General features: G+C 41.2%; 1 protein-coding gene across 3 annotated transcripts in view; it reads right to left on the reverse strand.

Annotated features, from left to right (window-relative positions):
- Positions 1 to 565: 565 nt before the first annotated feature.
- ranbp10 (RAN binding protein 10) overlaps positions 566 to 12,495 on the reverse strand; it is a 140,429-nt gene continuing 128,499 nt past the window's right edge. For all 3 annotated transcript variants that reach the window (XM_080187071.1, XM_080187070.1, XM_080187072.1), the window contains 3 exons: positions 8,923 to 9,068; positions 6,649 to 6,760; positions 566 to 4,567 (listed from right to left, as the gene is read on the reverse strand). In XM_080187071.1, the coding sequence (XP_080043197.1) occupies positions 4,437 to 4,567; positions 6,649 to 6,760; positions 8,923 to 9,068 (389 nt within the window). In that variant the 3' untranslated portion in view covers positions 566 to 4,436. The remainder of the gene's footprint in view (positions 4,568 to 6,648; positions 6,761 to 8,922; positions 9,069 to 12,495) is intronic.

A 12,495-nucleotide genomic window follows, 5' to 3' on the forward strand; every position in this document is an offset into this window, starting at 1 on the left:
AGAAGTTATCTAATCTCCAAAAATGAAAACAGCTGTGAATGTATTAGTGTCAGTCTACAGTTAATACTTAGTTTTATGTTACAGTGGTCCTTAGAAGCCAGGTGGAAGCAAATATGATGGGAAATTCCTGTCCTCCCCTGGATGGAAAAGTGGATTGTGTACCAAACACTTCTCCCTGGCATACTGTATGTTGAAAAGTGGAAGATCTACAAAGAATGTATGCTGCTCTTAATCAAATTCCTCTAAAAACAAAACTGGAGTAATGACATATACCTAATTAGGACCAGAGAAGAGTTATCAGTGTAATATACATTTGTTTCAAAAAAAAAGTTCAGATTGTGGATCAATTTCACAGACTGCTCTTAACTAGCCTCATGAAAATCCAAATAAAAGGCATTAACTGTAAGGCAAGTCTGATCAGGACACCTAAGTCTTGCATCTTAAAAAGCTGGACCTTCAAAACGATGAGAGATGAATTCAAGAGGGTGCCAATGCCCCACTGAACCTTATCAAAAAAGATCGGTTAAAATTAACATTGATGTAGTCAAATTGTTCTGTTGAAAATAAAAAAATGCCAAATGTAAATCACACCTGAAACCACCTGGTGTTTCCCACACTGCGCTGTACAATGTGCCAGACACTACTATTACTGAAAACTGCTTGGGGTATTCAACAGTGTGTACAAGATCAATCAGCTGATAGGAATCATACATGGTTTTTAATAATTTCCATTAAAAAAATCTAAAAAGGAATGTTGTTTCTTTTAAAAATCTAAAGATCATGTGGTTCTTGCAGCCCAGTGAATTATTGCTCCATTTCCCTCATTCATTTCCGCATCATACTCCATCCTATATTTTATGCTCTACCATACATTTGGAGGGGATCAAGTAATTATCTATGGATACAGATTTTCATAAATCCTTTTAAAACATCAGTACATATAGTGACATTCAGCAGGTGAAATCAGACCCAGTCAGGGAGTAGCTGGTAATTTCCATTCCCATGTAATGCAGAAAATACAACTCCAGAAGCCTTTGATATTTTGACATCCTCAACAGGTTTTCCTCCATATATCCTCAGCTGAATTTTACTGCCTTAAGTTCAAATCCTAGCTTCATTGGGAAAAATGTGCCTTACTTTAGTGGAGACTCATTGGCAAATTTCACTAATTGTTAGCTATGCTTGGAAGAGCAAACTGATGGGCCCTGTCACATCTTCAGTCAGGCAATCACAAGGCAGCTCTGAAGACATCCATGTTTACATCCTCTTGAAGCAGAGGGGGGGTGGGGGGCCTCAACTGGGGGAAAACCAATTGAGGAGAAAACAATTATAGTGATCACATTAGCCCAATTTCAGAGGTTTAAACTTTGGATGATGCCAGGATTGTTCCACAGTCAGGTTTGTGTTCACTGTGTTTAAGTTTGGGTGCATATCTGCCTATGTAAGCTTGGCATTTGGATGACATGAAACATCTTGGTTTCTTCCATCTCTCAACGAGCTGAAACTTAGCAACATCAATATGTTAACAGGGATCTTGCATTTACAACAGTCTATTATTTGAACATTATGGGTTGCACAAGTGCTTAAATATTAACACGTACATTAAAAAAATCAATCACGCAATGTTGAAATACCCGATCAAAATTCAATAACTAAAATTCTCAGTAAACATCCAAACAAATATCAGATTTTTCCCATATGCTGCACCAGAGAACAGTGCAATGAATAGTCATGCTTCCCTGCCATACTTTACAAGTTTCAGAGTCAGCTGAGCAGAACTGATGTTGCACTTCAGAACAGATCAGTTCTGCATACCCCCTTGTGGCAGATTAATGTGGAATAGGCAGAGACCTGGGGAAGCTGCCTGGCTGTGCTCTGGCAGAGAACAGTGCCCAACAGCGGCTGGGAGTGGATGGAAGGGGAATCATGGGGGGAAATAATGAATTAAAAGTAAACATGGAATTTTTAAAAAACAGATTTGTAATGCTAATGTAGATCTGTAACATTTTAAGAAATTTGGCCAAAAAACCAAAAAAAGGAAGTTCAATATTAGCAAAACATTGGTTATAAGTGACAACTATGCTGAAGCTGTAGAAGTGTGTTTTTATCAATAACCTACCCTACACTGCACCACTACATTCTTTGCAGAGGTTTGGTAAATTTTAATTAAAACAAAACTACCTTTTCTCGCCCATGATGTGACAAAAAACACTCTAGGAAATGGTGGGAGTGGGGGCGCACTGCATTATCTGAACCCTAAGATGGAGTTTCGCTTTGCTTGCCGACATTAGTGGTCTTGCACAAGCTTTCCATTTTCCTTCATATTTCACTTTTCAAGTATTACCAAAGTGGTTCCACCTTTTACTAAACTTGTGTTTAGGAACATCATTACTTCCTGCAACTACCATAGTTTGTAATTTTGGCTCCCTTGTTCCACTCTGATCACCAAGTTCTATTACAGGCACTCAGGCAAATCAACAGCAGGAAGGCAAGTAAATTGTCATTGGATCATGCGATCCTTGGGCATTAAAACCTTATGCTTATTGGAGCAGTATTCTACTATAATGTGCACAAGGTACATGTCCGATTGAGCACCGATGCAGTCTTTCATTTCCTTTCTGAAATTTGCTGTAAACTATATCTGATTTAATTCAGGGAGAAAGGAACTGGATTTAACAACAAATGCTAACTCAATGACTCATTGGATCTGAATGAGAATAGCACCAATATAAAAAGAAACTTATGAGGAGGTAATAGTCTATTGTTTTCTTAAAAGAACTATTAAACGCCAGCACTTCAATCCCACTCTGCTCAGTGAACAATTGCACAATGCAGTTCACAACTGGGAAGTTAAATAGTCCAGCTCCTATTCCGTTTTTACTGGCTATCAATTTGAATGACTATTCAGATTTTGCTTGATTCATGATCATTACTTCTTGTCCAATTGGCAACATTCTTCTTTTGGATAATTACTGACTTATAGAAATAGTGGACTTCTAAGTAGTTAGATTCCCAATTATGACACTCAAGACAGCCGGAGGAATCTACAGCACAGTAAATTTCTTGGTTCATCTCCGGAATTCTGTTATCCTGATGTTTTCTGGGGAGTTAAGCCCTCTGTTGATGTAATAACCTTATGATTGCTTCTGTGTGACTTTTAGATGGGACTGATCAGACAGACATGGCTAACTGGTTGCTTTTGAAGTTTTAGTGGCTTGTGAAAAACCAAGATGGATTGCTCAATTAATGATATTGTAGTGGTAAATTGGAAACATGAAATCAGTGCTGTGATAATCAGGTAACAGTAGAATAAGTCACTAGCCAACTAATTTTCCCAGAGGTTAATTTGTATTATAAGAAAACATATTAAGAAAATCCTTCCATGAAGGATGCTGTATAGTAAATCTGCAGAAATGTATACTTTCAACTGCCTAAATAGCCTTAGCTGTGCTTTCCTCAGCCCCTAGAAAGTTTACTAGCTTTGCATCCCAATTACACCTGTCTATCAGTATTGCCATCCTACTCCCAACACTGTTTTATTTCTTGCTAACAAATGACCTAAAGAACTGGTGGGAAGGCCTGATGGAGGCATCAGTTTGAGAATGTGATTTGAATGCAAGAGCTCAAAGTACGAGGCTGCTCCGAACTCACATCCTACGTATTCCAACATAATATGGGTTTTAAAGCAAGACCTCCAATAAGAAACTAGTGGAAGTTATGGCTATGCAACTAGAGGCTGACCGGCAGAAAAGCAAAACCAAACAGCAAGGTGATAATGAGCAGCATTGTTCCACACAAGTACAGGTAGAACAGATAAAAGATGTAAACCAAATGTGGCTGATTACTGGGGCTGTAACAAACCATGAGTTGTATTTTTTGGCAAAGGATTGGGGTGAAAGAGAGGGGCATTTAAAGCTTTGGCAATAGTACCTACCAAAGCTTTGGGTGTCTATAGGTTTTCTGCCAAAGGAAATGGGGACTGGACATGAAGCAGTATGATTAATGCTGGAGAATAAAACATCAGGTAATGCTATTACAAACCAAAGGCTTTATTTGAGCCTTGTTAAATAATATAAATGCTTAAAGCTTCAAAATGTTGAGTTTTGTTACAGCCCTAATGATAACCAGTAAACAACAGAGGCTAGCACAGGACAAAACCTCCAGAGCTAAATACTGGTGGCTCAGTGACTAAGAAATCAAAGAGAAATATACTATGTTTGTACCGTGCACAACTGCACCCATGATCTCTTTCAAAATGCAATGCATTCAGTCGTGTAACCTGATAAAATGTAACAAGGATGCTGGCAAGAAAAGAGATTGGTCAGCACCCGTCTGATGGGCAGTGCGATGGTCTTCAAGAAGAGGGGAGGGGCTGTTGTAGGTCTTGAACAGGAGGTGAAGGGGCAGTATCTGAGGTCTTTCCACTGCCACAGCAGCTAGTGCAAATAGTCGTCCACTCTGGCAAATGAACAGGATCCAATCCCTGCACGTGCCATCAACCGGAGGCATTCGGAGGCTTGGCCCAGTGCAAGCATCAATGGTGGCTGCTTTGGCAGATTCTGAGATTCTGTGTATGAGAGAGAGTAAACAAGATAAGATGTACCATTGCAGCACCACAGTCCAACAAGCTCTATAGACTGCCAATTTCATTACTCTTCAAAGATATTGGGGCGATTCTGCCAAAAAAATTTGAAAGTGTCGAATTCACAGGAAAACTGGAGTAATTTTTCCAGTAGAAGCTGAGATAACAATCTCCCACACACTCTGCAATGCAGAGGCCACCAGTGTGAATATCATTAGATTTCAGGGGGCGGAGCCTATTCACGCTGGAGGCACTGAAATCAGTGGGCCTCTGCACAAGTGCAATGACCCCGAAATGTCATCCTCTTGTTTGCTGGCCAGCCCGGGACCCACCCCCCCCAAGAGCTGGCCCCGCAAGCCGCCCACGGCACGATTGAAGCCCTCCCCATCCATTCATAGGCCCAACCCTGAACCCCCCCACTGATCGCTAGCCTTCTCCAGCCCCCATCGATCCCTATGCATAGCAGTGTTTGGACCCCCCTCCACAAGGCCCTGCTCCAGCAGGCCCTGCCCCAGCAGGCCCTGCCCCCTTGGCACTGCTCCATGCCTGATGGGTAGTGCCAGGCAGCACAGGCTGGCACTGTCAGGGTGCCCAAACTTTGGGGCACTAACCCCCTGCCGCCCAACCCTCTGGGGGGCCCTGACTGTCTCCCCCCTTCACTCCAGTGGGGTTGCCCTGATAGTTCCCTGAAAACGGGAAGCCACTGTAATCCCCACTGAAGTGAAACAATCTGGCGAAGTGGTAGGTGATAGCGGTTCTGGAGAATTCGGTCCCGGACCCGCTAATAGCATTTAAATAGTATGCACAATACTATTTAAATGCTAGCTCTGCATCTCAGCCATATTTCAGTGCCACACAGATGCCGCCGCCACCAGAAATCCGGGCCTGGGAGATGCAAATATGGAGTGAATATTCACGGGAATCCCACAAATTGGCCGACACACGATTCTCCTGGCCCGCTGCGCTAAAAAATTAGCACAGTGGGATGGCAGAATTGCACCCATTGTATTTTAACTCACTCATTTCTCCTCCCAAAAGGAGTACTCATAACAGGTGATAAGATTATTTCAGATTTTACCGTGTGTTCCATACAACAACTAGACTGAGAATAAGCTACATATATTAGAGCAACTGATTTTAGCTTCAACCGAATCCTGCCTTAGGAAGTTTTTTCCTTATTGTCGAGTGTTGTTTCATTAGCTTATTGTTAGTGTGTGACTTAACAGAGGAGTTGATACTACGAAACAGCAGGAAACCAGCAGCTGATGCAAAAATGTGACACTTTCCAAGACCAAGTTAGGTCTGATATCACTTGGTGATGATGCAATATTAATTTTGGTTGCTAACCCATTTTAATCTGGTTATTTTGAAGACTAGCTGGCATGTACCAGAAAAAATGCTCAACAACTTCCCTCTGAGGGAGTGCTGCTACACTTTCAGATATGGTCTTTTGGATGAGATATTAATCCAAGGTCCCCTACGCCCTGTCAAACGGACACTTTGAAGAGCAGAAGTCTCCCAGGCCTTGACCAACACTTATTCTTCAATCAATAATCAAAATAAATGATCTGATCACATTTCATTGTGATGAGGCCTGAAGGAGTCAGACTGGGTGGAGCGATATATTGGCTGGGCTGATTGGAAATATGGATTTGGGAAAACACATTGTGTTCCACAGGAATGAATTTTACACTTTTCTCAAAAGCAAAGCTCTTTCTTTGTTGGTGCCCATTGGAGAAAGCAAAGAACTGCAAGCAGTGCAGACTAGCTTCCTTTGTCACTCAATTTCTCAGGACAGAGGAGTACTAACACGCATGGTTAGCCCCCCCATTTGCATATGTAAGCACAGTCATATCTGTTACATGCAGCCAGCCCTGTAGCCCAAGAAGCAGCCTGACTAAATCAGGTTGGAAAGTCTTTCACTCCTCCTTTGGTTGTGGGACACTGAGGCCCAAAACTGGGCTTTGTAAAACCGACAAAATGAGGTCCAATTTCTATCTCAATTACTATGTAAACGGACTCAAAGCTGCTCAAGACATTCATGCTCTTTTTATTTTGCTGCTTACCTAAAATAGCACTATTAAGGGCAGCACAGATTGGTTCCCTCTGGATCGGGTCAAGCTGCTGGCCAACTGGACAGCTCCAAGGATCCGAGTATGCTAGCAGGCTAAAAGCATCCTGGAGAAGAAAAATAAAAGTTGTGCCAAAACATTAAAAACAAGCTTTATCACCCCTTCAAGTTTCTTTGCTTCCAACTTTATTTCTGTATCTTCTTTCTCAAATATAAATATTGCCTTCATCTTTAAAAAAGTCTTCTCTAAGACCTCTTCCAATGTTGTTCTTAAGCTGGGGGGCGGCTGGATCACAGCCTGTCGGAACATTCTGGCTTTTTATTGCCACATTGCTACACATAGCAATCAAGATGTCAGCGAAGTGAACAATACTCTTTCAACATCCCTTTGTGTCACAATGTTCTGATGTATAAGCACAGAACATGATTTGTCTGGATAAAAATCAAAAATAGCAGTACAGTATATTTCTGAGAGGATCTGGGGGAAAAAGTTTAAATGCTTTAAATATTGGTGTTTCAAAGCAAAGTTTACAAGTTTAAAAATTAAAAACCTAGAAAATATTATTATTTTATTTTCTGTACAAAGATATGAACATTTAAACTTCTCCACTGTAGTGACTTATCTTGCTTAATTTCAGCAAAAAAGTGTCCTGTATTCTAATCTTCCAAGTTTGACAATGACTGGTCATACGTCTCACCATTACCCATAAGCATTTCTGTCCCTACTCTTATCGCCCATTACTCACAACTAAAAACAAACCCTACCTAGTGCCCAGTGAAGGCGGAAAAAAAACAAAGATGGGTATCTGGCATAAAAATAGCTGTCTGGCACATAAGGGGTTAAAAGGCATTAAACCTGCACTGACTTGCAGCACAGACACTGACTTTCAAGCACAGACAATCACTTAAAATCTAAACCACAGGACAGACAGTTAATTGAATTAAAACAGGGAACAAACGCTTCAGGAAGCCAGGCACCTTAAAAGAGATAAAGATAGTCCTGGGATAATGGGGGTCTGATAGGGAGATTAAGAGAAACACAAAGGAACCATGTACTACAAGATTAGAAAAAATTAAGTCATTGATAAGGGGAAATGTACCCATTCCTGGAACAATGTGATATTGAAACGATAATGGCTGTTGCTGTCCATAATAATGAGCTAAGAAATGTTGTACCCATTTGACTATAACGATGTGATAATCGTGTCCGGTCCACTTATTGTGTAAAGGGTATAAAGGTGGACTGCTTCTATTGTTTCATCGAGAGAAGGTAGCTGTCCAGTAGTGCGAGGTGCTAGTGCCTTCTCTCCACGAGGCTTCGTTAAAAATAAACTGTGTTACTGACCCTCCAGTCAGACTCAGAAGTGGTATTTTTTCCCCACAACACCAGGAACAGAAAACACAACGCAATAGGTATGAAGTGTTTATCAACTACAGATAAAAAAATCTTTCATGCTTATTTTAACCGCCTTTGTCACAAGGCTTCTTTTTGAGCCCTGTGTGAATACAGTTTTAAAAATATTTAAGTACAACCCTTTTCTAAATGCCATGCTAAAACAGTCAAATCAGCCAAAGGTGACAGGTGACAATTAGCACTAGTGGTAGATTTGGCATGACTTCCAATTATGAACAAATTTAAATCCCAGCCACAATCGGCCTTCAGATGAATCACTTCTCACTAGGCCAGCCAGATGAAGGATTGTGTTGGTTATTCCAGAATAATTGGTACAAACTAGCAATTTCATTCTGTTTTGAATGTGATGTTGTCTAGTAAAGGATGTAGCGTGCAAACAATTTTACATGGTACAGTTAGTGAACTGGAATATTTTATGACAGTTGGGGAAATAGATACCTTTCATAAGCCACTTATAAGAGGGCTGCCAATGGGCTCAACCATAGAATCACAGAATCCCTACGGTGCAGAGGGAAGCCATTTGGTCCACGAAGCCTGCATCGACTATAATCTCACTCAGGTCCTATTCCTGTAACCCCACATATTTATCCTGCTAATCCCCTAACACTAGGGTTAATTTAGCATAGCCAATCAATCCAACCTGTATATTTTTGGACTGTGGGAGGAAACCGGAGCACCTGGAGGAATCCCATGCAGACATGGGGAGAATGTGCAAACTTCACACAGAGACCTGAAGCCGGAATTGAACCTGGGTCCCTGGTGCTGTGAAGTAGCAGTGCTAACCACTGTGCCGCCATGCCACCTCAAGTTAACTCTTTCTGCTAGGGCTTGCAAAATAAATAGTGCATGCAATACCTGCAACATTTTTTTGTGTGTGGCATTCTTCCCATATTCACGACAAAGTTGTTCACTCAAGGCTTGCAACTCCCGTCCAAATTGGATCATGCGTTCTGTTGCGGCTTGGTTTCCACCACAGAGCTGACGCTGAGGGCAGCTGTGCTCTATAATCGGAGAAATGCATTATGCAGAAGAATATTTTAAAAACTGATAAAGACTCATCATCATGATGACACAAACTAAATTTTAAATTTCTTTTCTAACTATGGGAACTTCATGCAAGTCAACTGCTATACTTTAGCCAAGGATCAGTTGCAAAATATTTATTGTTGGACACCATAAAGATCACACTAAAAGAAATTAATGTCAAGTTATTGATGTGGTTAAATATCAACACAGACACACCTCTGTATATTGTTCTTAAGAGTCTGAGGTTAGCTGCACTGTGATAGCAATGCTTATAGCAAATGCATTCCACATGTAAGTCTTAGTATTAGCAGCATTTGTCATGGCAAATTGGGGAATAAGATCTTTGAGGTTTCTATCTCCACTCTTCAGTTTGTCTTTCTCTGTTCTGCTTTTTCTCTCTCCCCTTCGGCTGTTTGTTTTACTCTCTATTTCCCTTCACTTTTCTCTTCATTTATAGTGGTTTATCTTTTTTGTTTTCAGCTAAGCATTAACGATAATGGTGATAGTGAAGGGAGCTGTAGGACGTGGATAAATATTTTCTAGTGGTAGCTATCGGTCAAGTGGGGAAAAGGGACATGGGCTTCAGGCTGCATTTTTGGGGGCAAGTGTATGAATTAGAAGCTGTAGAGCTTCTATATAAAAAAATGAGACTGCTGCCTGGAAAGTGAAGGCAAGGGAAAGAGAAAGCATTTAACATACAAGTTAGCTAGTGAATCTGGAGATGTGGAATTAAGAAGAGCAGCAAAAAAATAAATTTGTGGAGAAGGTTGAAAGATTGAGGGGGTATGGTTGTGTGTGTGTGTGTGTGTGTGTGTGTGTGTGTGTGGGGGGGGGGGGGGGGTGCGAGGTGGTGGGGAGGTGGTCGGTGGTGCCGAAGGGAGGGATTTTTTTTTAAAGATATGTGCAGAACTGGAAGGAAACCATCATCTGGTCTTCAGATTCGATGCAAAATTTAAGCAGGTGAAATGCCTAAAGCAGGCAAGAGTGAGTAAAAGAGATGAAAGGGCATGGCACAAGTGACAGGCTACAGGGAAAATTAAATTTGTTCTGAAATTTAAATTCATTACTCACTGCTGCACTTATTGTAGAGTGGGCTTTTAGTGCTATCAAAGGTAACAACTAAATTGACAAAAATTGAAAATGCTCATGTAGCATTTTGTAAACTTGAGCGCCATTGAAAGCAGTGAAAAGCTGGATACCAGCTGCTGAAATTGGCTTGATTCAAGTTGGAATACTACTGAAAGAGAAAAAGATGAGGCAGAAGCAGAAAATGCATCTCAGAGTGAGATGGGCAGTCCATACTTCCAAGGGCTTTTGGCTGACATTGGTGAACAATCATAGGAATATGTCTCATTATTTATCACTGGAGGTGCCACAGGAGAAAGCAACAACCTCAGAAAATAATGACAATTAATATAAATTACACAAGGATAGAATAGTTGGAATTAGTGGTGGATGGGTGGGATTCAGGGGGCAGATGAATGAATGTGACGTAATCAATCAGGGACAGGATAAAGCGATGGCCCGGATTTGGTCATAGTAATAACTGCAAAAATCTCAGTATTCACCGTCATTGCCCCTCTGAAGCTGACTGTAGATTCTAATTTCAGCTTATATGCAGTTAAAGGCTGAAATCCACAAACTGCTGTCAGTGATTCAGTGTTTCTCTGGAGGATGTGCTATTGAGGTGTCAACAGTAATTACTGTGAGTAAACCCTGCGCTAACAAGTCGGTCGGTAAGCCCTGCGCTAACAAGTCGGTCGGTAAGCCCTGCGCTAACAAGAATTTGCCCTTTTATATTATTAAACTCACTGCAAAAACACCTGATAAAGTTTCATCTTGTTGACCAAGATGCAATTGGGTTTCTAAATGGTGCACCAAATTCGTAATTATTGCTGAAAAATCTCTGACCCTGAAAAGAGAAAGCAATTTTATATTTGTGCTCAAAGGGAAGTGGGTTTCGGTTCGTGGGGCACTTGCGTCAGTACTAGAGAAGTGAGGTCTGTTGGGACATCCTACATCTGAACTTTGCTGGAGAGTGTTCTTGCCAACTGCATAACTAGGCAGAGAAGACTTTAATCTAAATAGAACACTGGGAGATGGTTCTGGAGAGGGACATGTAGGTTTACTAAGAAAAAGAATATGACAGTATTGCAAGGTAACTTTTTAGGTGTGAGACATAGAGCATAAAAGGAAGGGCAGAATGTACTAATTTTTTTTTTAGAAAGCAGCAAATAAGGCCAAAAAGAGAAAAAAAATAAAATTAATGGCTCTTTACTTAAATGCACAAAGTATCTGATACAATATAAATGAATAAATGGCATATATTGAGATTGTGAATGATCTTGTAGCCATTACAGAGATGTGGTTACAAGGAGATCAAAGCTGGAAAATAAATATCCAGGGATATGTGACTTTTCACAAGGACAGGTCGGAAGGAAAGTGTGGTTGGGTAGCTTTGTTAGTACAAGGTGGAATAAATACAATGGCAAGAAATGATCTTGGATCGGAAGATATAGAATCCATATGGGTGGAAGAAATAAATAACAAGACGACATTGATGGGAGTAGTCTATATGCCCCCCTAACAGTAGCTGTAATATAGGATGGAGAATAAATCAGGAAATGAAGACGGCATGTGAAAAGGGCAGTATGTTAATCATAGGTGACTTTGATCTTCATGTGGATTTGGCAATCAAATTGGCAGAGGTAGCCACAAGGAAGAAGCATGCAGAACAGTTTCCTAGAATGATATGTTGTGGATCAAAGCAGGGGTCACAAATCATAGCAGTCATAGAACCCTACAGTGCAGAAAGAGACCCTTTGGCCCATTGAGTCTGCACCAAACACAATCCCACCTAGGCCCTACCCCTACATCCCTGCCTGCTGCAGTTGTAAATGCGCCTAGTTTGGGGGCGTTTAAGAGATCTGTGGATAGGTTTATGGACGAAAAGGGATTGGTTTAGATTAGTGGGTCAGTGTTTTTTTTAAAAAAACTGGTCGGCGCAACATCGTGGGCCGAAGGGCCTGTTCTGCGCTGTAATGTTCTATGTTCTATATCATACCCACAATCCCCCTAACCTACGCATCCCTAGATACTAAAGGGCAATTTCTTAGCATCGTCAATCAACCTAATCCGCACGTCTTTGGACTGTGGGAGGAAACCGGAGTACCCGGAGGAAACCCACACAGACACGAGGAGAATGTGCAAACTCCACACAGACAGTGACCCAAGCCGGGAATTGAACTCAGGACTCTGGAGCTGTGAAGCAGCAAGCAGCAGTGCTAACCATTGTGCTACCGTGCCAGTCAGGCCACCTTGGATCAGGTAATGTGCAATGAGGCAGTTTTACTAAACAACCTCAGAGTAAAATATCCCTTAGGATAATACCATGAATGCTTC

The sequence above is a fragment of the Carcharhinus amblyrhynchos genome, chromosome 4 (assembly GCF_965287045.1).
Source record: "Carcharhinus amblyrhynchos chromosome 4, sCarAmb.v2.hapA, whole genome shotgun sequence".
Lineage (NCBI taxonomy): Eukaryota > Metazoa > Chordata > Chondrichthyes > Carcharhiniformes > Carcharhinidae > Carcharhinus > Carcharhinus amblyrhynchos.